Genomic DNA, 26,161 nt, shown 5'->3' on the forward strand with positions numbered 1-26,161 from the left:
TTATAATGAAGGAAAAAAATAATAAATAAGATATAATAATCATTTATTTGTGTTTAAATTATTCCTTACAAATGTTTTCTAAATTAATTTTTTGAAATTTGACTAACAATTGCAAATGTCATATTATTGTAATTTCTACCATGATACGTGAATGTTAATATTTGATTTGAAGCTGCATCTTGAAAATTCTTGAATTGTTCTGGTTTTTCCAGTAATGCCATCATCCTCGCAGGCAAGAAGAACCATTCCTTCGTAAGCAGCTTTGCTATTATTCTCTCCCCATATTTGGTTTTAATTTTCGATAATTCAGTTATTCGGTATGACCCCCCAATCTCCAAAGTATTCAGTTTTATAAAAGTTTTTGGTTCTACAGTTGCGAGTTCATTAATCTTAGTTAAATCCATTTCTATAATAATAAAATAATATTAAGAATAGAGAATAACGTAAAAAAGAAAAAATAATTCTTACCTTCTAAAGATTATCTACGACAATTACGTGACAATAAAAAAATATTCTATCTGCAACGTGAAACTGGTACTTTGCACTGCTTGAAGCTACAATACTGCTATTACACCACAATAAAATATTATGACTGCAGCGTTACAGACTTGAACTTTCGACTGCTTCACGCTTCTAATCGAGACTGAATGAAATTTCCTAATTGCTAGCGTGGGTGACTTTGAATAATATCCTAGGAGGGAATAAGATATACACACTTGGAAATTGAGAGTAGGGGAAGTGTTGCAGGCAAACGAAACTTGGGTGGCTTTGAATAATATCGTAGGAAGGGATAAGATATACACGCTTATTGGAAATTGAGAGTGGAGGGACTGTTGCAGGCGAACGACATTTTTGATGGGTTACTCACTCATGATTGTAGATTTCAAAGAGAATTCATTATTTTAAACCTGTTGATACATGTATTCTTTAGATCAAGTAGTTGTTAATTAAAATAAATAAATCCATTTAATTATATACACGTTCCTTATATAAAGTGACATCAGTCTAGAATATAAACTTTTCATTGTTTAAAAGCAAGTCGTGAGATACACGTTCTTCAGATCAAATAACCGTCATCTAAAACAAATATATTTAATTCAAACGTGTCATAACACGTACTAGATGGTGCAGATAGTCACGTTCCTCAGATAAAGTAATGACAGTTTAAAATATAAACTTTTCATTATTTAGAAACGAGTCGTGAAATATACGTCCATTATTACTTGGGTTGGGAATACTAGCATCTTAAGGACATATCCTGAGTGCAGCTTAAAATTTACGAGCGCATCAATTGCTTTTCGACAATCTTACGTCACACTGTGACTCTGTTTAGCACGTGGGATCATTTGTCTGCTCTGCTTGTGAGAAAAGTCTTGAGAAAAAAATAGCTAGAGGCTGAATGATTTGTCTGGTCTGCTTGAGGGAGGAAAAGTCACGAAAAAATAGCTAGAGGCTGGTTTAGAGGGTAAAATATGGTCAGAAAGTATCGAGCGCATCAATGGCTTCTTGACAATCTTACTTCACAACTGTGACTCTGTTTAGCACGTGGGCTCATTTATCTGACCTGTTTTGTGAGAAAAGTCTCGAAAAAAAATAGCTAGAGACTGGTTGAGAGGGTAAAATATGGGCAGAAGGTATCGGGTCAGTTTTAGAGAGCCCTGGGAAAGCTCATAGGAGGAACATTGGGTGGTCCATAGAATTTCACTCCCCATTGTTTCGCAAAAGGAAAAATAATGTCTGTTAACTATGTGACATGTAGAGCATGCTTACAGGAAGATGTAATGAATAATCTATTCATTTATAATATGCTTACAGTAATTTTTATTCAATATTCAAAAGATTTAACATATAATACTTTTATTCAATATATATATATATATAACTAAAAAGAGTTTTAACATATAATATTTTAAAATATCAAGCTATTCTTCTGCCCTTGCTACCTCCATCGTTGTCTCCTCCTCATCCTCCTCCTCCTCCTGCTCCTCCTCCTCTTCCTGCGGAATTATCCCTGCCTCTATCTCAATCATTCTGATACCTCTAATCAACAGTTGTATACAGCGTGTTACTGTAAAAAATCATCAGATTTTAGAAAAATGTATGATGCAATCTCATTCATAATAACTTACTATTTTCATACTCCATTCCATGCGTCTCGATTGTTTCTTCATTTACCGCTTGTGATAAATTTTGCATAATTTCATCTATTATTCTTGTAATTATATGAATTACTGGAGAATTCTGTCTATACGCTAAATTAATAATCACTTGATACTGCATATTTTTTCACTTTATATTTATCGACAGCTTGTATAAGAAAAAAGGAATCTGTATCCAAGGTTCAAGAAAGGTACAATGTGAAATTAAAAGAAGGACCCAAGGAGGAAAATAGTAGGAGGGAATAGAATGGGTATGTGGAGGGAAAAAGACCCTTCAATGGTGTAGAGGTAGGTTGAGAGGGAAGAAAAATGGTTAAATGTGAAATCAAGTTAAATGGCGGGTCCATAGTAGGAAAATAGTGGGAGGGTCTAGGATAAGTATGTGGAGGGAGAAAAGACCCTCCGAGGGCAGGACTAAGAAATCAAAAATGGCAGTCCGTAAGATGCTTAGGACCCCTAGCGGTGTAGCTGCCCCAGTAATTTTCGTGATCGCCACCTAGTGGAGAAAAAAGAAACTTTTTCCTCCACCAACTAAAATACAAAAAAAAGTTCTCTGGGTAACTGTCAGGATAACTAACCATCCGGGCCCTAGGGTGATGGGAGAGGGGTAACCCTTAGGGAACTAGTGGACCCGTAGGATAACTAACCATCCGGACCCTAGTGACATGGGAGAGGGGGTAAGCCTTAGAGAACTAGTGGACCCGTAGGATAATTAACCATCCGGGCCCTAGGCTGATGGGAGAGGGGTGAGAGACTCTAAGAGAGAAAGAGAGGGTGAGAGGGATCTCTCTCTCTCTCTCTCTCTCTCACTCCCCATAGCCAAAGCATTTCCTCCGCACACCCGCACCCCCCTCACCACCATGTCACAGGAACCCAAGACACTTCCCCCCGCACACCCGCACTCCCCTCACCACCGTGTCACAGGAAAACCCAAGACACTTCCCCCCGCACACCCGCACTCCCCTCACCACCGTGTCACAGGAACCCCCTAGCTACCACTACTGGAAATCTTCAAGAGAAACAAGCATTATTAATGAATTGGATAATATAGAAAATAGAAACGAAGGAGACATTGTTAGAATTGAATACGGGAAACGAAAATACAAAGCAAAAGGTCTCAAATTCAGTGGTAAAAAATTAGTTTATCATTCTCTTCCTCTTTTCGTGTTTAAGTTTTAAAAAATATTAAAGGTTATTTTAGATTAATAATTTTTACAGAAAATAAAAACTGGTTAGAGGAACTAACAGTAACAACTGCAGGTGAAGTAATAGACGGAAATAAACGCAAATGTAATGAAGAAACTGCCAGGCAAATTAGTTTCAAGAAATATAGAAAAAGCGTTGATAATCAAAGAAGAAGCTTATATTCAAATGATTTTCCATCAATATTTGAAACCTCTGGTACGATTTATAAGTTTACATAGCTTTATGTATAAAATTGAAAAAATATATAATCTTAGCAAAGGACTTACTAAAAATTGTTGGCACTGATATAAAAGCACGCGTTTACTAATTCTAAATATTTCTTATAAGAGCCGCAAAACAATCAAAATGATGTGGATATTCAAGAATTGATTGAGGTAAGCGTTGAAAATCGAAAAACAACAAACATTGATAACGAGACCGAAACAGCATCAAAATCAAACGCACCAAACCCGAATTCTTCTAATAAGAATATAATAAATTTAATCAATCAAATTAAAAAGGAGTATCCAAAAAGATCAAACAAGTTAAATAAGGTAATAAAAGCAATATGAAATTGTTTGAATTACATTATCAAAAAGCAGCTTTTTAAGATGATAAAAGAAATAAGAGAGGAAATAGAAAATGATGAGAATGCAGACAAAAATGAAGATAATTGTGTGAGATTGTTTGGACATTTATTATTATTAAATTACAGAGTATGTTCAATAGAAAAAATAACAGCTTTCAATTTTCTTTACAGAAAGAAATACAACCGGGCTCAAAAGTCTATGTAAAACAAACGGATTTGAACTGGCTGAAAATATGGCGTAAAAGGCCAAACGAGTTAGTTAGACGGTTATTACATTTAATAATCGGAAAAGAAAAATTAACAAAAATGACTGCATGTGGCAACAAAACCATGGAGGGAATACCACCAAATATCCTTAACGCAGTTGAATGTATAATATTTAAATATGTACATAATGCAGTATTCATTGGTCGATCTTTCAGATATAGCTTTGTAGCTTAAAAATATGACAAAGAAAGTAGACAGAGGGGCCAGTAAAGTTAACTGAAAGAACGGCGAATCAATTTTACATAATATATCACTTTCAGAAAAGTAACATGATATTATAAATAATTTTAAATTTTGTAAATATTCAGGGTATGTGCAAAGAAACGCGATCTACAAATTGGAGCATTCGGAGTACATACGGGTTATAAATTTAATGTGTGGAACCCTACGTAATCCTAAAAAGTAAACGTGATATAAATTAAAATATTAATTTTTCTGTTATGTTCATATGTTCACAAATAAAATTAAAAAAACCGAAAGAATATAGTTATGTAATAATTTATTTAATAGTGATCACGCTGGTTTTCGAAACATTGGAAATAATTTGAGAAAATAATATTTCTAATATTTTACCCATACTTATTGATGCATGGCCATATTACAACATATAGTTCTGCCATATTCGAAATGTAATATGGGCAATGTATTACCCATATATATATTTGTTTTTACGCGGGCTATATCTGAAAGTTGGTTAGATACAAGGAAATGTTTTAACATATCCAACAAATTTGCATTATTTTTGTATTTTTTAAGGAAAAGATCGATATATGTTAACAAGCGACACGTCCTATGGAAATTGGTTAAAAAAATTAAACAAGCACCGATTTCGTAGCCTTTTCGCTCTCTAATTCTATATCTGAGTGTCCGCTAGAATCTAAGAAATTTGTACGCCAATTAAAAAAATATGCATCTTCTTCCTCATTATATAAGGAAGAGATCTACAGGGTGTATCACTTAAAACGCTCCAGAACATAGATACAAAAACACGCGTATCATTTTAATTGTAAGAGATATTTAATTTTTGCATAGGACCTTCTCGAAGCCACTTATTATTTATTTTCAAAAAGTCATATGCAAAAATTGAATATCTCTTATAGTTAAAAAGATATGCGTATTTTTGTATGTATGCTCTGGGGCGTTTTAAGTGTTACAACCTGTATACAAGTTACATATAAAACTATATACATTCCGTATCCGAAAATCCATAAGTGACTTGGTCGTCGAATTAATTGCGAATCTCAGAATTTTCTCTACGATAGACTATTATTCCAACTATGATTTTATGGCTCTAACTCCTAATTCACGCACTTTGGGAATATGTTTAACTTGTAATTCGTGATTTTCGACACTCCCAATGCTAATTAGCGCGTTTTCCGAATTTTACTCGTATTATACAGAATTGCTAGGAGCTGAGAATCCCGCTAATCTTTTTTTCGCCGAAGCTAAAAGAGGAGGTTGAATTCCTCGACGGAAGTTGAGCAGCGCTGAACAGAGCAGAGTTGAGCAGAGTAAAGCGGAACAGAGCAGAGCCGAGTAGAGCAGAGCTGGAGGTGCTTCCGTCCCCTTCCAGGACTAATATACGAGTCCGAAGTTCACGTCTGAACTCTTTCAGGACTAAATTACGAGTTCGAAGTTCACGTCTGAACTCTTTCAGGACTAAATTACGAGTCGGAAGTTCACGTCTGAACTCTTTCACAACAAAATTATGAGTGTCGCAAAATTCGGAATACGCAAGCAACGAGCTGCTGGTTCCTTTATCCCTAATTTATCATAACACTCAATCTAATTGGTAAAGCCGATTAGGTTATTGGTACCACCAATCAGACTCAGGGTCCGATTTCTTCCGAAAATTCATCTTGAATGTTCGGCAGTCGCGGAAAGCCGAAGTTCGTTAGACCTATTTAACACGCGTCTTATGGGCCAGGATCGTTACTCTACTTTTATGACCCATCAATCACCGAGCTTTATACAGTATTTCGGAAGATAGGTAGGTCAGTCGTATATGACTCGGTATTATGGCCTTGATAATATGACCATAATAGGTATCATTGTTCTATACGAAAACATATTTGTCTTTTTAGTGAACATATACTATCTTAAAATAGTACAGGGTCACAGTATATACATAAAAGCTTAAAGAAGTACGTGAAATCTATTTTTCTACAAATAACTTACGTTTTGCTACCTTTACTTAAATAAAATCACACATAAATATGATATATTTATGATTATAAGCATATTAACCAACAGTTATCTTATTCGGTATTGTATTAATAGTACCTAATTCTTTCAATTTTCTCATCTTATATATATATATATATATTATATAAGTTATTTAATAAAATAAATTACACGGACTTTATCAGAGTCATTATCAAGTTACAGTCTTAATACAGTTACTAACTGCATGTTTCTATCCTTCAATTGTGGAACACTTTTAAATGTTACATCGAGAAATATGGTGTCAGCATTTATACTATTTATCAAATTTTTATCATATAAATTTAAACTAATATAATTTAGGTTTTCAATCATTTTAACGTTTATTTTATAATTGTTATTATTATATTGATAATGTAATACTTCGTTATATTTTATTAAAGTTTCTCTCAATTCATTTACTGTTTTATTTTTTAATTAATATTATGTATATTATGTATACGTTTGACGTATCTTTGAATTGCTCGCCGACACGAAGGAAAATTGACAAAATTTTGCACTTCTGGTTGTCTGTTAAAAATGAAGAAAAAGACTATTAATCATAAAATTTTACTTGAAAATATTAATGCAAATAATAAAAATAATAATATTACTTCGCTATTACAGCATTGTATATATTTCTTGGTGTTGTTCCTTTTTTTTGTGCCATTATAGAAACATTATTACAAAATGACATCTTCATATTTTTTTCATTGTCGGGCTCATGATTATGTCGCACTTCCGAACTTTTAAAGGTATTATTATAAAAAATACCATAAGCTTTGCAGCCCAAGTGTTTATATTTTATGCAGTTTAAGTATCTAACAAAAAATATCAAAATTGTTATAATTTGGGAAACTTTTTATTTTATTGAAGAAATACAAAACTCTACCTTCTTTCATTTTTTGTCTTAGTAATGTAATATCTATATCCATTAAAAAGCCATACTCTTTTGTTAAATGTCTCTTTATCGAAATTATTCCTATTTTTATTATTATTACGTATTAACAATAAGCCTCAAATGGTTATGTTAACAAGATGTGTGGTGTATATACGTGTTTAGAGAGGAGAAAGATGAGAAGTATGCGTAGAAGTGCATGCATATATATTACTATGTTAAGATTAACAATAGAGGGTGTACTGATTAAAAATTATTCAAAGAGTAGATCCAAACATCCGTGATTATTTCAGTAACAATAAAAAAAATTATTTTTGGCATAAGTCGCTTTATAATGTAAATAAAGAAAAGCTTAAAAGTAAGATACACTGAAAAAAAATTCTCTTAAAGTTATTGAGGTAAAAATTTTATTACTTTCACGCTCTAGGTTATTTTAAGAGGAAACCCTGTATAATAATCGCGGCTTTTTAAAACTATTTTCCGATCTTTGTTTGTCATTTCCAAATGCATATACAGGGGTTTTCTCTAACAGCGGAAAGTAGTGGTAGCTAGGCGGTTCCTGTGACACGGTGGTGAGGGGAGTGCAGGTGTGCGGGGGGAAGTGTCTCTGTGACATGGTGGTGAGGGTGGATGCGGGTGTGCGGGGGGAAGTGTCTCTGTAACATGGGGGTGAGGGGGGGGGGGGTGCGGGTGTGGGGAGGGAAGTGTCATAAGAGCTGGGGTATATTGTGAGATGAGGGGGAGTGCGGGTGTGCGGAGGAAGTGCCTTGGCTGTGGGGAGTGTGTGTGTGAGAGAGAGAGAGAGAGAGGGAGAGAGAGATCCCTCTCACCCTCTCTTTCTCTCTTAGTCTCTCACCCCTCTCCCATCACCCTAGGGCCCGGATGGTTAATTATCCTACGGGTCCACTAGTTTCCTAAGGCTTACCCCCTCTCTCATGACTCTTGGGTCCGGATGGTTAGTTATCCTACGGGTCCACTAGTTCCCTAAGGGTTACCCCTCTCCCATCACCCTAGGGCCCGGATGGTTAGTTATCCTGACAGTTACCCAGAGAACTTTTTTTTGTATTTTAGTTGGTGGAGGAAAAAGTTTCTTTTTTCTCCACTAGGTGGCGATCACGAAAAATAATGGGGCAGCTACACCGCTAGGGGTCCTCACCATCTTACAGACTACCATTTTTTTCTTAGGCCTGCCCTCGGAGGGGCTTTTCCCCCTCCACATACTTATTTTAGACCCTCCCACTATTTTCCTACTGTGGACCTTCCATTTAACATGATTTCACATTTTTTCATAAACATTGAGCAATAGGATGATTTTTTCTTTTATGAGTTAGTAATAATTATAAAGTACTTTTTTCATTATTTTTCTTTTTTTCTTTTCCAGAATAAATTAAGGGAAATAGGAGTAGGGGAATAGAAAGACACATTTGAATAAAATTTATCATATAATTAAAAACGAACATGAAACTTATATATATATATATATATATATATAAACTAATACAAATGAAACTTATATAAATATTAATAAACAATAATATTTAACCCATTCAGCTAATAACAGCTTCTGAAACATAAAAGATTAATTAATATCAAATAAATTGCGAACTTAATTTTTAATATTTACCTTTTATTTGTTTCCGCACCCACTTTGCGAAAATATCCACTTCTTGGGCCACACAGTGGACTGGCTTGTTCTTTCTCGTATACAATAATTTATGCAAACTGCATGTTTGCGTATACGTTCAATATTCATTTATTAATATATCAAATTTGGGACAGTTGTATGCTTCTAAGCTCATACTGATAATCCCCAGTGAATTCAGAACATCTCGTTCAATGTGGCCTCCTTTGTATGCCACTATCGGCCGTTCACAGTCGTTGTTGATTTGATTGATAAAATCAAATACGTCATATTGGTTGTATTTTTCACAACCAACATTTCCGTATTCAATTCCGTGTATATTTTTAAACACAAAACTCACTGTCTTTTTATCACTCATATTTAATTTTTCATAGGGCACACTGACCCTAAACGCCCCGTAATGCGTATAATTATTAGCCAAATTTTTTATAGCTATTTCTTTGTAGATAATTTTTTTGTTGACCATAAATCCATCAATGTCAATAATATGCGTAATTTCGTTTAAACGTATCATTGTGGCAGAGTAGCTTAAGAGTCACTAGCTTAACTTGAACTGAAGATTTTCTGAACTGAAGACTACCCTACACGCTCCTCAAGATTTTTTAAATGCTATAAGGGATGTGAAAAATTTGATCTGTGGTGGGAGGTGACTAACCAGACACTCTTAGAAACACCATTGGTCCAAAGAGAGAATAGTTAAGGATAGTGGGAGAATTGAAATACTTGGTTTGAAGAGAAGGGGAAAACTTTAGAGAAACAAAAAAAGAGTATATTTAAAATAAAGGCAAAGTGTAATAAATTTAATATTAAAAACGCTAACATGATGATCCCAACGTTCGTCGATTTTCAAGGATTCATTTAATGGATAACACATTTATAGTTAAAGAATTTGCAGTTTTACAAGAACTAAAAGTGCATCATATTTGTGCGAGACAGTGCCCAAGTAGGCTCCAGCCCTGTGGTCAGAAGGGAAGGTTATATCTGAGAATAAATTTCGAAGACAAATGTAGGAGGTAAAAGAGTCTTTATTCAAATAAATAAAATGTACAACTATATTTACAAAGAACCGCTAGACTAAAATGATAGACTTCCTAGGGAATTTGTTGTCGTCAAATTCTAGGGAATTTCGGTAATCGAAGATTCCCAAGAACCCCAAAGAGTAGAATTCCCCAGGAAGGAACGCGGACTTATCAACTCCCGGACTGGACAATTTTCCCTAGGGTATTCCCTAGTAAAATCCCCAGCCACGGGAGGAAGCGAAGTAGGAGAGGTGGATTTAGGGAAGGGGAAGTCCCCTTACCCCTCAGCCCCCTTCTCCCAGAGCTATGGTGGCTCCGAGCCACCCCAACCCCTAGGGTGAATCTACCCCTCCCACTACCCGACTCGTCGAGAGCCCTGGATTTGAGGGTCGGAACACTGGGTCCGAGGTAGTCCTCGGAGGCAGTGTGGAGGGGAAGGAGAGGGTTGGACTTCTCCCGGGCAGTCCCCGGAGAAATTTCCCTTAGGAGGGAGGAAATGCCGCAGAGGGGTAGTCCCCTCTTGGTAGGCAGTGGGTGGTGGGTGATACTTACCAAAGTAGTCGACCCGTAGAGTTCGCCGGTGGAGGCGGTCGTTGGCTGGCCTGGTGGAGGCGTCAAAAAATGCTGTGGAGGCGGTGGTGCCAAAAGGCTCAAAAAAGGTGCTGCTGTTGCTGCGGGTAAGGCAGCGGTCGAGCAAGGCTGAGGTGCGATGGCTCCTTATCAAGGACCCATCTATACAGGGTGTATCACCGAAGGCGCACCAGCCTCGAAATAACCGTAAGAGGACGGATAGCGCGTGGTGGGGGTCGACGCATAACATTGGACGGAGTTAGATAAAGCGCGAGTAATAGATGGAGAAAGGCAGGGCTATACGCTCCTATACGCTTTGCCTATGCCTTCCCCCCTCCCCCATCAACGCGACACCAATAGTCACAGTCTCTCTCTCTCTTCTCTCTCCCCGCCGTTTCCATTTCTTTATTTTCATTTACCCAGGAGGCGTTTTCGTCCTTCTCTTCTATCAAGTCAATTCTTGCGGATTACTAAACACATTAATTTTTAGCATAAAATTGAAAAGCGTTAGCTATCTTTTCCACACCACCTTGAGGTAGATAGCTAGGCGCGTTTTTTTTAAAGTCGTTTCCCCCGGAGGCCTAATCCACTGGATAGAGCTAGCCTATAAATTCTCAAAATATCCCCCTCTTTGTTGAGAACAGAGGTTAGCTCTTCGACATCTTAATCCATTCGACTACTTTTTGTGGGGACACATAAAGCGTCTAATGGAAAATCGGCGTGAGGGTAGAATGATGGAGGTTCGTGAAGAAATCATTGCGGCCTTCAGAACAATCACGCCGGACATGGTGAGACGAGCAACACGGGACATAATTCGAAGAGCTAACCTTTGTTCGCAGCAAAAGGGGGGATATTTTGAGAATTTGTAAGCTAACTTTACTTTGAGTTATCCAGTGGATTAGGCCTCCGGGGGAAACCACTTTAAAAAAAAACGCGCCTAGCTATCTACCTCAAGGCGGTGTGGAAAAGATAGCTAACGCTTTTCAATTTTATGCTAAAAATTAATGTGTTTAGTAATCCGCAAGAATTGACTTGATAGAAGAGAAGGACGAAAACGCCTCCTGGGTAAATGAAAATAAAGAAATGGAAACGGCGGGGAGAGAGAAGAGAGAGAGAGAGACTGTGACTATTGGTGTCGCGTTGATGGGGGAGGGGGGAAGGCATAGGCAAAGCGTATAGGAGCGTATAGCCCTGCCTTTCTCCATCTATTACTCGCGCTTTATCTAACTCCGTCCAATGTTATACGTCGACCCCCACCACGCGCTATCCGTCCTCTTACGGTTATTTCGAGGCTGGTGCGCCTTCGGTGATACACCCTGTATAATTACGCGACACTAATCTTGCCAGCGAGAGAGCTGCCGCGGGCGCTGGCCACCTAGTGGCCAAGCGCGCAAGTAGTGTCGCTTCGCGGCCGCGACGCGCCAGGGCCAGAAGACGCGCAAGCGCGCCGCGGAGAGAGAGACAGAGCGGCTAGACGCTGTCGGTCTAGCCGTCTATTGTGAGCGCAATAGAGATGGGAGATATAACAGAGAAATGCGGAATCTACTTCGCAACATTTTCTGCTCCTCCCAATCTCAAACAATATTTTATTTTCACCCCCCTTTCCCCATACTTGGTTAAGTGAAGAGGAGAGAAAGAAAACAGAGTAAGTATATTTTATAACAAACAATAACAAATTATTATTTTCAATGAATAAGGAATTTCTTTTTCAGTTCAATATTTTTCAATCATCGTGGCTTAAATTGGATGGATGGTTTTTCACCATATTATAAATATAAAGATATTATAAAAAAATATGTATATGAGGATACGGTTTTTGTAAAAGGGGTGGAAAAGTTAAATTGGTTAAGGAGTATTTGTGATTTAGAAATTAGTAATGTAGATGAATATGTGTGGGGAAATTATAATTTAGAAGATGATTTATATAATTCACAACTTCCTATTTGCATGAATCATGAGGGTATATGCGCACTGAGAAATGTATATTATATGAAATATATGTATGAATCAAAAATCTAGAATATATGTATATTTTAAACTTGAATGCATTCTTTTTACTTCAACGCGCAACCTGATCCGTAAAATATTTATATTACTGAAGTGTCTCGGAGACTGATTATTTGAAGGACTCTCCATCTAAGATTTTTCATTAGTTTCACGCTGATCATTTAAACGGAAAGAACTACGATGTCGCTTCTAAATAGAGTTTTAAATTGTCTGGATGAATATCGTGAGTGGGTACGTGATTGTCGTGATTACATTAAAAAATTGAGTTGCTAGCCACAATGCACGTATAGGGGCAAGGCAGACAATTTTTACGGAAATTGCTCAGATACAGTGCCTATTAATCAGAGCAGCAAGAGAAAAAAATTATTCTTCAAATCACGCTCTTAAGAATCCCGATTTAAGAACTCAGCATGATTATCGCGAGTGGATTTGCAAGTGTCGTGATTATATTCGAAATTTGAGAGAATCCAACCGGAATGCAACTCCAGATGCTGTACAGAAAAATCTTGCAGAAATAAAATGTATTCGAAAGTTACTTCTCCATGTGGCAAAAAATAAAAATTCAATTGGAGCGGGCATTAATGTGAAAAAGCTTATTTGGAAAGATCTTAATTCATCATTTAAAAGTCGAATGTGTAGTGGTATGATAGTAAACACTAATTATATCGAACCACATGAATTTCTATTGGCAGCATCAGATATGCTGCAATCTTACATGAACAAAGTATTCAGTAAAGTAAGCGCTGTTAAGATAAATATGGTATTCAACGGACAATTTATTTGCAAGGAAATTAGTGATATCAAACATATTTCCACAACAAATGTGATTTTATTCTAGACTGATACTTTTAGTGATTGGTATAAAACAAACGTCATAGATAAAATTTTAACAAAATTAAGTGAATTTCAAGAGCGTGATAGTGGGTGGGCTTTGGAAAAAATATTAAATTTAATTGTGAATATAAATCATTATACTCCACTACATGCAGGCTGTACAATCGACCTTCCAAAATATATTAAGAACAAACATGCAGTGATAAACATACAGAGTGATGATAATACATGTTTTCCATGGGCTGTAACGGCTGCATCTATCCGGGTATTTCAACTAAACACTCACAACGACAATCTTCATACCCCCAATTTAAATCTGTTTTCAACGTTAGAAGTATAACATTTCCAACCATATTAAGGCAGATACCTAAATTTGAAGAAGATAATGATGTGTCGATTAATGTTTTCACCATGGTGGATGAGCAGGAAGGGCAGGAGAATAAAATTATTGCACCTCTTCAACTCACAAAATGTGAGAAATCGAGACATGCGAATCTTCTTCTTCTCGAACATCAAGGTGTAGCACATTTTTTATGTATCACGAATCTTTCTCGCTTACTAAATAAACAACTGACTCGAAAAAAACGATCTCATCTTATTTGTAATCAGTATGTTATACTGTTAATATTTTAATATAATTTTATTTAATGTTTATATACTAATATGATTTTTCCTCTTAGATGTTTACACTATTTCTTCAATGAGGATAAACTTCAATCTCATAAACGTGATTGCAGTGAGCTCAATAAAAACGTCCGTATACTGCTACCTGAAGAGGACCGTTGGGTGTCCTTTAAAAATGACAAGAACAGCGAGAGGACCCTATTCGTTGTATATGCAAACATTGAATGTTTATTAGAAAAAGTGAATGAAACGAGCGGTAGTAGTAGTATTTATCAAAAACATTTACCCTTTTGTTTAGGATATTATTTTAAAAGCGTTCGTGATTCATTGCTCTCAACTTATAAATCATATCGTGGACTCGAGTGTATAGAATGGTTTGTGCGAGAACTCGATAAAATTGCTAGCATAGCGAGCGAAAAACTAAAGACTGTAAAGCCTATGAGAACGCTAAGTATTAGTGTAAATTTTCGTCATAACAATGACCGCGACTGTCATATATGTAAAAAGCTATTTCTCCCAAATCAAATACGTGTTCGCGATCATGATCATTTAACAGGTAAATATAGAGGACCCCCTCACACAATTGTAATTTAAAATATAGAGATTCGCACGTTATTCCAGTAATTTTTCATAATTTATCTAATTACGATGCACATTTCATCTTCAATGCGATCGCTATCATGTATGAGGATTCAGTATACTTGCTACCTGTACTGTGACGAAGCATCTGCTCGTCAAATAACTTACTTTTACGCTCGGCCTTCTCATTACTATCGTGAAAGGGAAGGGCAGGCGCCACCTGTGCGATCCCGCGATCGTTACTCATAATAGGTTCAATCGCGGGCCGATAGGGGGTCGACCCGCGCACGCGCGACAGTGATTATCTCCCGTGCTACTGTCCTTCCGACTCACTCATAATTTTGGGACTAGCGAGTCTGGACGTACTCCTTTTTTTCTCCTTTTCTCTGACGTCCATTTTTATATCTCGGTAAGGGCGTTGCCCTGTAGTTATTTCCCAGCCCGCGTAAAAAAATTTCGACTTGCGAAGCGCTTGGATTCGGCTGGAAAGATCCTCGAAAGATCTTGGAAAGGTCTTTCAAAAGTATTGGAAAGTAGCTTGCTCTGTCCCGCCAGCAAGACAAGTTCCGAGCTCTTGGTAAGCGCTTTCCAAGATCTTTAAAAAATTTTTAAAAATCCATTAAAAATAATTTAAAAAAATTAAAAAAAATTTGTAATGGATAGGTCAGGCTATTGGCCGTTCACTTTTTTAAACGAAATAGAACTTATATCATAGTACCATCCATTGAAAAAAGAAAAAAATGTAATTAATTTGTATTTTCCACTGACACTGTCTCAACTTCTACTGCATGAAAAAAAAGCAACATGAACTATAAATTTAAATTAATCTTTGGATAATTGAAAGAACAGTTTCAAGAACGAAGATAAAATCGCAATTGTATAGCCTGAGACAATTCCAATGGGATAACATATAAAGAAATAATGCAATTTTACAAATACCATATGCAAATATACTTTAATATGTTGCAATAATATAATTGAAAATACAAACTCCATTATTATCATAATTCTATATTGCACAGAATAACTGCCAAGGAACAACCAACTTTCGTTAAAGGTAGGGGTTCTCCGATAGGAACGACTAAATATTACATAAATATGTTTTGTCAAACAAAACTAAAGAGAACAATCGACATTGAATTAAACAATTATAATAATTTCAACTAGAATATCGTAACGTAATATTTAATGCGTAATCTACATTTTCAGATTTCTAACAGTCCACCGCGACATTAATAGCTAATATGGTCGGATGGAAGAGTTGACACTCCACAAGCGTTGGTATTATACAAGTACATTTTGGTTACATTTAGCATTGGCAGCTGATAAGAAGCAATTACATCCAGTTGCTCTATAATGCAAGTCTAAGAAAACATTCGACATTTAATAGTACAATTGCATTCGTCGAAACTATTGTATCGCAATTTAACATCTACTCTGGTCTCTACATTTTCAGATTTCTAACTGTCCACCGTGACATTAATTGCTAATATGGTCGGATGAAAGAGTTGACACACCACAAGCTTTGGCATTATACAAGTACATTTTTCTTACATTCAGCATTGGCAGCTGATAAGAAGTAATTACATCCAGTTGCTCTATAATGCAAGTCTAAGGAAACATTCGACATTTAATAGTACAATTGCAATCGTCGAAACTATTGTATCGCAATTTAACTTCTACTCTGGTCTCTACATTTTCAGATTTCTAAATATCCAACGTAACAATAATAGCTCTTATGGTCGGATTGAAGTGATTACACTGCACAAGCGTTGGCATTATACAAGTACATTTTTCATACATTCAGCATTGGCAGCTGATAATTAGCAATTAAATCCATTTGCTCTGTACTGCAAGTCTAAGAAAACATTCGACATTTAATAGTACAATTGCATTCGTCGAAACTATTGTATCGTCATGCAACGTTTACTCCAGATTATACATTTCCGGATTTCTAAATATCCAACGTAACAATAATAGCTATTATGGTCGTATTGAAGAGTTGACACTCCACAAGCTTTGGCATTATACAAGTACATTTTGGTTATATTCAAGATTGGTACCTGATAAGAAGCAATTACATCCATTTGCTCTATAATGCAAGCCTAAGAAAACACTCGACATTTAATAGTACAATTGCAATCGACGAAAAAATCATGTCATCACGCAACGTTTACTCCGGATTGTACATTTTCAGTTTTCCAAATATCCACCGTGACATTAATGGTTACTCTGAATTTTCATCTTCAATTATCCTTTTTTTGTATGATTTCTTGTTCCTCAGATTCGAGCAACATAAGTTCACTACTCGAATAAATTCAGATCTATTCACTTTTACCGTAGACCGCTTATTTACATACCCTAAAATTTAAAAAAATTTTAAATTATTAAAAATTATGTCATAATACATATTTCTGAAAGAATTAAACGAAATTGGAGTTTAATAGAAGCTTATAGAGGGTGAGACACTTAAGGGGAATCCGTATATCGAGATTACAGAAGAAAACACTTGCCAAACTTGGATCCATCATTTCTTAATCGATTTAAAAGTTTATAAACTTTTTGGAAAGCGCTATAAGGAGATGTAGGGATTCACGTTGGCAGATTTTTCGTTTTTTTTTTCAAATTATAATTTTGTGGAAAATTGGCCAACATGAATCCCTAGATCTCCTTCTGACGTTTTCAAACAAGTTTATAAACATTTGAATCGATTAAGAAATGACGGATCTACGTTTGGCAAGAGTTATTTTCTGTAATGTCGGTATATGGATTCTCCTACGGATGCAGAAAGACATGTATATCTTTAACTATAAAAGATATTTAATTTGTCCATAGGGTATTTTCAAATCGTCTTATTATTTGCTTTCAGAAAGGTCCTATGCAAAAATTTAATATCTTTTATAGTTAAAGATATATGCGTTTTTCTGCATACGTTTTCTAGGGTGGTTTAAGTGTCTTAGCTTGTATATTGCTGGCCGAAACTGGTAGCCAATGGGATTATAGGTCAAGAAATAGGGTTAAATTTTAGCCGATTTGTTATATAAATATAATTACAAAACGAATGGTATAGTCGTACATGGGACTACTCCTACATATTAAGTTTTATCTTTTTCAACATCAACTCTCATCTATTCATTTTTCGCTAATAAATAAAAAATCGTTAAAAGAGTGTTAATGGCGTTAATGGACAAATTGTATAAAATTGAAAGACGATGAAAATGAGACTCGTAAAACAGCAATTAGATAATTACGAGCCTAGATAATGAGAAAAAACGAAACAATTGGAATCTTTTGTAAAAAATATAAACTATGCTATTTGTTTACATTAAGAAGTTGTATTTCAAATTGTAATAAATTGCTATTCATAGTTGAAAGATTATTTTGTCTTATAATTGGAGAATTATACTATGAAATGAAATTTTCAGTTTACTGGTAGTTATATTGTATTTACATTCCACAGATTTCAGTATATTCTCAGGAATCGCTTTATTCACCCCTTGGCCTTTCGCCGACATATTCTTCAACTCGTCTTCGTCTATGAGAAGTCTTAGGAGCCGTCTTATTAATTCATTCGGTTTGTTACGCCAACGATCCAAGAAAAAAAGCTCTTCATTACTAATGTAGATTCCCTAATTGAGTTTTATCTCTACCTACAAATTTTTAATTATAGAGTAATTACACCAAGTTAATAACTAAAAAAACACATTTTGATATTTGTTGTTTTACAAGTTGAGAAATTAAGAAAATGCAATTTTCATATGTATGACACTGGAGTTTAGTTATAAGTTGGAGAAAAACAGGAGTAGAAAGAAATAAAATGATAAAAATATATATCGGCAATTATAAAGAAATTCAAACAAATGTTGTTACTATAATTAACAATTATTTCATTAAATTTGCAACATTAACGAAAACACTTGCCTGGAAACTGCCTTAAGGAAAAAACAAAATAACTACTCATACAAAGCAATTGTAACATATCAGTCATTTTTTGTAATTTTTATCAACTGCATAGCCTTGTAGGCAATAAAATTCTAAAGAGATTCATATTGATTTCATTAGGGGTCATAACACCCTTAATGATTTTTGTCAACAGAATAGGTGCAAAAGTGCATTGTGAAATAACGAATCCACATTTTTAACCAATCTCATCGAATTTTCCATCAAAACAGCATGAATCTGTTCAACAATTTTTCGGCTACAAGTCTGTGATGTTGAAAAATATTTCAAAAAAACACTGATACGTTAAAATTGTTTTGTATGAGTAATCAGTTTTTTGTTCTTCTTAAGGAAGTATTCAGGCAAAATTTTTTTGTTTTTAGTGCAGATTTGGTGAAATAATTGTTAATTACAGTAACAACAATTGTTTGTATTTGTTTATAATTGCTGATATACATTTTTATATCATTCTATTTATTTTCACTCCTATTTTTATCCAACTTTTGTGGCTGAAAACTTGTGGCTAACTTTAATGTCATTTTGATTTATATGTATATGTTTCAATTGAGTATTTCATTGAAAATAATATTAATTTTTTAAGAAAATATTAAACAACAAGGTAATCTCACATGAAGTAATAAAAATGCATCACTACAGCATATATAAAACAACCTATAATATGCCTTGCATTAACAACATGGCACAAATTGTTTATAGTTGAGAGAAGCCAATGAAATAGAAGAAGAAAATACCTTGCACTCTACATCATAATCTTTATTGTCAACTGCATTCCTCAAATTTATCAAATTATTTGCCTCTTCTATAGCCTGTTAATTAAATGTCATTTACATATTACATGTATATAAATTTTAGTTATTAATAATAAGAAATTTTTATATATGAATGAAATAAATGTAACGTTTAATAGAATGAAATTAACTGATTGGAGATATTTAACCCGCCAATAGGCGCGTGCTTTTTTTTACGTAGATAGGCGCGTGGGGTGCCACGGACACCCCATTTGTTTTTCGTTATTAGACGTAAAATATTTACAAATACAGATTTATTTTTCAATAAATATCATCTATGCGAAGTTCCCTTTGGTATACAATAGCAATTGCATTTCTTTACATTATTTGTATTAATTAAACGCTAATATTTTTAAGTGACTGCACAAATTTTTCGCTACGTTACCAATAGATTTCTATTCTTGGGGTGTTCTGAACACCCCGCGCGCCCATTGCCGGGTTAACGTGAAATAAATGAAATATTTTTGATTTAAATTTAGATCATGGAGTAAAATATTAAGCAGCTAATTATCGTTTCATGAATATAAAAAAGAAAACAATATTTCAATATTAAGATTATTTTCTTAATAATCTTACTACGATAATATTTTTTTTATACGTATACAGGTTACATTTATAAAGTATTATCATTTTAAATTGTTCAATTAAACTGTTAAATTTAATAATTTAAAAGATTTATAATCAAAAATATTGTTCTATTTACTGATTATTTTAATTATAAAGCTGAAAATAGCAGCAAAAAATAGCCCAAAAAAAACAACACCAAAATTTTTTATTGGACTACATACGCTAAATTTTAATAAATAAATAATATATCTGAAATTATTTATAATTGAGGAACGAAATTTTAAACAAACGTTTATCAAATTCTAATATTTCAATATCTTGAAGCAAAAATGAGGATTAATACTATAGGAACTGTTGGAATAATTTATAATGCATCTCTTGTTGATAAATGTGCAGAAGGCACATGCAAATGAATTTTAATATGAAATTTCGTACAAATAATTAATTTAAAGGACTTTCTGCCAATATTTGAAAAAAATGTTAACGTTTCAGAAATTGTTTAAACAAATAATGCCTATAAAATTTAGAATACATTTGAGACAAATTTTAAGGATTGTTGAAATTAAATATGGTAGAGATATTCCAATTAAATACATTTATATGAATATCTGTGCCTAATTTCATTTTAAAATCGCTTTGCGTTTTCCTTCTGCAAATTTATCAACAATAAATGCATTATAAATTTGTTTAAGATTTCCTATAGTATTGATCCTCAATTTTGCTTCAAGATTCTGAAATATTAGAATTTGACAAACGTTTGTTTAAAATTTCAACTCTCTATCTTTAATAATTTCAGATATATTATTCATTTTCTAAGATTTAGCGTTTTATAGTCTGATACAAAAGCTTGGTGTTATGCTTTTCTTTGGCTGCTAGTTTTGGCTGCCATTTTCAGCCTCATAATTACTTCCCGAATTATTTTTCATATTGAGCATATTTTTTCAAATTTAAGACTATTATTCGTAGTATTCGCAGTGTAACAGTACATCGTGGGAAAAATTTTTAAGAGTGCGCGTAAGAAAATTCTTAGGGTCATTTACGTGATTATCAAAGTAACAAAGTTGAGCTTAAGACATGTCTGAATGAAAATAGTAAGAAAGATGAAATAATAAGTTCAATGACGAAAATTTTATCTCTTAGAGTTACGAAAATATACGTATTCTAACATGTAAGGTTTGAAGCATTAACTTTGAACCATTGAAATGGTAGTATTACAGATCCAAGAGATCTTAGATTATTGGTTTTGTTTGTTTTTTATTTTTTTTTTAATTATCGTATTTACTTTTCTTAAGTTATTTTAAAAAATTTTTTTCATTTAGAAAAATTTGTATGACATAAAAGGTGAAGAAATGCAATATTAATGAGTATATTGAATAACAAAATTTTCAATACACAGCATTCTTTAAAGATAGTATGACAGACTACATCTCTGTATTATTTTTTGTAATTTATCACGTCAATGGTTAAAAGCTATATGCCAAATTCTGTATAATGAATATGAAATTATAGTTAAAATATTTACTTTCATCAATTTCAATGATTTATTGGGAACCTCTGCATTTATTACATTTAGCAAATTTTTAATTGCCGCTGACGCTGGTTTTAAAATCATATCTGAAAACATACATTTCATTTGCCATTATTTGAAAATAAAGTAACACAGTAAATCATAAATATCAAATAACTTTCGATATAATTTTTTTTAATAAATTTTGTATATTTTTAAAGATTTTCTTGGAATAATAAACTACGACTTCATACCATATTAGATGAAGTACAGCTGCTGCATAGGTATAGCTAGCTGGAAAAGGGAGGATAGTTTTACTTAACCCGTTTTACGCCAAAATGGCATAATTTTAATCATCTTTTCTTTTGAATCATTTTAATAGTAATCTTTTACATATTTTTTATGAACTTCGTAACATAACATTTTAAGATGTGCTCTTTCGAAATCCAATGCTATCTTTTTGATATCTTGGTCCATTTTACCGGTTTTCCACTTTATATTACAAAATTTGTGAAAAACAATCGCATTTCGAGCAGTACTTTTTCATTTTTCCTCATGGTAACATCAACAAATCATCTTAGCATTAGGGATATAGTGGCATAATGACTTTATCTAAAATATGAGTCTATATAGAAACAAAAATACAAGATGGCCGCTAAGATATGGTGATTTTTTCAAGAAATTAGCGTTTGATGTAGATTATGCCATTATATATGGTAAATTTACATTTAATTTTCTATATATAGCGTTTAATTGTCTTTAAAGAAATAAATAATGAATAAAGAGAGCTAAATACATAAGAGATTAAAAATTTCAGATTTTTGAACATTTTTATAATCTTTCTCTACTATAAATTGCTCATGAGATTACATTTTTCAAATTTATTCGCGTAATGGTTACGAACTTCGAATAATGTCTTATTTAATTATATTTTTAATTTTGTCTTCATCTGATAAAAATTTTATTTTCCTATTTTAATATATAACATTATGTTATATTATATTCTACGAATGAGTATGCTAATTTTTGAAAAAAAAAAGCCATATCTTCACGGCCATCTTGTATTTTTGTCTCTATATAGTCTCATATTTCAGATAAAGTCATTATGCCACTATATCCCTAATGCTAAGATGATTCGTTGATGTTATCACAAGGAAAAATGGAAAATTACTGCTTGAAATGCAATTTTTTCGGAATTTTTGTAGTATAAACTGGAATACCGGTAAAGTGGATCAAGATATGAAGAAAGTAGTATTGAATTTCGATAGAGCACATCTTAAAATGTTATGGTACCAAGTTTCGAATAGATCTACAAAATATTACTATAAAAATGATTCAAAAGAAAAGAAGATTAAATTTATGCCATTTTGGTATAAAAAGAGTTAACAAGTTCTCGACGTCAAATAATTTAGAAGTGATTCATCATGAACGTTTTAATTTTCTTTTTATCGCCGTAGTTAAATCATACAAATATAAAAGAACGCTAGGTTATGTTATGCTTTGCTTTTTCTTTATTTATTAAAATTTTAATCGTGACCCTTCGGTGGACAGGCATGAAGCTATTGATCGAAGATTGGAGGATATTTGATTTATCCAAATTATTTGTAGTTAGGTTAATTATTACCTATTATGAAGCTATTGGACGTCTGATTCACTAAATCTCTACTCTCTTCTTCATGAAGTGAACTATTAATGGCATCCTCGTTTTCGGAGGATTCATCTCGCACGAATCTTTCCATCTCTTTCTCCGGATTAGTGACGCGCGCGCGCGACCATTCTATTTACTTCTGCATCTTTATTACTAGCAGCATCAGTGAAAACATCATCTGTTGAATTTTAGAACACATAAAAAAGTATATTTCATCATACGTGATGTGAAAGTACAGCTTTTCATGCCTGTTTTGCGGGATGAAAATTAAGTTTTGCTCACGAACGGGTAGAAAATACGTCTAGCAGGGAGAAAATAAATCCAGCGGGAAGAAAATAAGTCCAACGGGCAGAAAGTAAATCAGTGAGGGAAAATTAATTCAGTGGGGAGAAAGTAAATAATTTTCATCCCTCCAAAACATGCATAGAAAATTGTACTTTCCATCACTTGTAATGAAAAGTAATATGTTAACCACGGAAAAAATCAATTGCTGACGAGTTTATGAAGTTTGGATGTCCTCGGCTATGTTAATAACCTTCGCCTTCGGCTCGGGTATCAACCTCGCCTCGGGCATCCAAACTTCACAACTCGTCAGCAATCGATCACTTTCTTCCCTAGGTTAACAATGTACTATTTAACGTAAAACACCCTAAATCATAGATATAAAGCGACTTGTATCTCTTTAACCTTTTAACGCCAAAATTTACATATTTTATACATTATTTTCAGTGGTATATGAAGGTAAGAAATCGAAGAGTCAAAAATTACATGGTTATCATTTCGTATGTATTTTGAATTGCTGTTTTCAAGCATGAACTGCTAATTACTTGCAAATGCTTCGCAAAAAAGATACAAGTCTTTTTATGCCAAAAAATAACCTCTTTTTTGTACGAAATCATTTTTGTTCATAAGGAAACGCTTCAAAATAGGCACTGAGGGATATAAAAATCGCGACAAGTACATTCAAACTAATAGATTTAATTTTTTATATCATTAAAAATTCAAGATGGCCCATGAAATACGACGTTGAAAGCATTAAAAATTAATGTTTTTTTTTTTAATATCTCTTACATAACAATCGGCGGCTATAAATTTGATGTTAATCAGAGCTACTTACAATTTATTTCGATAACGCCTGCAAATTAAATTTTATATGGAAATTTAAAGAAAAGAGAGCATACTTATTAAATGAAGAGAAAAATGAGAAGAGATTAATGTAAGGTGATAGATGTACTTTTCTTACGTTTCAAAGGATGAGCTTGTGTTATCATTATACTTCTCGTTCGCTCCTAGTAACCTTTCATTCAAGCAGCCAGCAAGCTTGTCGAAACTACTTTGTAGAGAGAGAAAACATCCAGAACCAAAAAGAAAAAAAATGCATAGCGTATCTCTATTCGTCTATGTCTAATTATTAATCTCTCTATACTCGGCCAATCACAAATTTAGCACTTAATACGGGTTTTTTTTTTAACTGCTTTCAACTACGCATTCGTCCTTTGATACGAATCATAAGATCCATCTTGTATAGTACTTAATAACAATAATACGTAGAAAGTTGTATTTTTATTTTAAAATAAGTTACTTCATTTCACGATGTGAATGTATTAAGTAATCTCTACGAATTATCTTTTTAAAAAATAGCAATGAAGTTGGGGCTCTGTTAAAATGGTTGATTTACGTAAATTATAATTCATATATTTTTTTAATTTAAAAGAATAAAACAGTGGATGTTATTTAATAAATCATTACCTTCAAATTGTGTCAGATCACTGATAAGTTCATCGGTAGACTTATGGGGAACATTATTTGGCTCTTCAATTTCATTGTCAGCTACTTAAAAATTAAATATTTTAATTGATAATAAATAATCATCCAATAATAACAAAGACAGCAGATCTTTAAGCAAATGAATGGGCACATAGGGTGTTTCGCCTTAAAAATTTTTTAAAAATATCTACAAAATTAAATAAAATGTAAATATTCCATATGAAAGTTGATGGTTTTTCAAATGGTAAGGATAATGAATATATGGAAATATTATTTACTAATCTGTTAATGTTAAAACAAAGGAAATTTTTTTAACGATAAGCATCATTTTTCATTATATGTGGTTATAGCTTTTATATTAAATTCTATTAAAAATACTTTTATAATGTTTCGATTTCAATCAGTCGTTTATGGGATATTATTATTTGAAATTGTATGCAGAAATGGGTTTGATAATTGTTAATTCGTTAATTATCGATGGCGGCGATGTTATTCACATCTAACATCCTGTTCCGTCGTTATTTGTTCGGTATTCTTTTTGAATACTTGTAGACTTAAACAAAAATTATGCAGCGCAGTTTGTAAACGATTATTATTTCGGAATATAATAAGTTCTTTAAGGCTAAATATATATGTTTAAAAGCAAGTGATGAAAATATCTTCGTTCAAAAAGTATTTGATTGCTTCGGAAAATTGTGAAACTAGCTAGGTTACGTAAAAGCAAAATATATTAATTACATTATTTTAGTTTAATTTACGATTTCCATATTTTTATTATATGCTTTTAAACATATTACAGTTACCTTGCTGATGTTTAACCTTTTAAACTTTATTAAGGGAGTCGTCCAATGTTTCGGGTCAAAAAAATCTATTTCTTTTTATGTAAACCACATCTAAAGCATGTGTAGAATACGTGGATAAAAGGATTTTTCAAAATTCGATCACGTTCAAAAGTTTCACCCGTAAACTGGTGCATGCATACACAGCACAGTATACGGGACGTACGGGAGTTTGTTAGTTTTTCTCAAAATGCTGCCATGATATCTCAAAAACTAGTTGACTGATTATGTAAAAATTTATACAGCGTCGTCAGTATATATATAACTACAAAGTGAACTAAAATAATTAAGATTACTTCAATCTTTTTTTTTACGAGCTAAATAGACCACAAAAAAATGATAAAAATTCACTTTTAATTTTCTAAAGCGTGTAACTTTTTTTCGCTTTTGGAATTTTAACTTCATTTTAGTTCACTTTATAGCTTCAAGTCTCACGATTAAAATGGTACTTGAATTTTTAATATTAGATAAGTAGAACAGCTATAATAATGGCAGCAGTGGAGCGCCGTT

At 33.4% G+C, this 26,161-nt stretch overlaps 1 protein-coding gene across 1 annotated transcript in view; it reads right to left on the reverse strand.

Annotated features, from left to right (window-relative positions):
• Positions 1 to 23,136, reverse strand: part of LOC136783648 (probable serine/threonine-protein kinase DDB_G0283337) — a 41,338-nt gene extending 18,202 nt beyond the window's left edge. The window contains exon 1 of the mRNA XM_066743895.1: positions 23,022 to 23,136. Within this exon, the coding sequence (XP_066599992.1) occupies positions 23,022 to 23,136 (115 nt within the window). The remainder of the gene's footprint in view (positions 1 to 23,021) is intronic.
• Positions 23,137 to 26,161: the final 3,025 nt, after the last annotated feature.

Source organism: Prorops nasuta, unplaced genomic scaffold (genome assembly GCF_024137725.1).
Source record: "Prorops nasuta isolate Cenicafe-Biocafe unplaced genomic scaffold, Cenicafe_Pnas_1.2 PNAS00034, whole genome shotgun sequence".
NCBI classification, from domain to species: domain Eukaryota; kingdom Metazoa; phylum Arthropoda; class Insecta; order Hymenoptera; family Bethylidae; genus Prorops; species Prorops nasuta.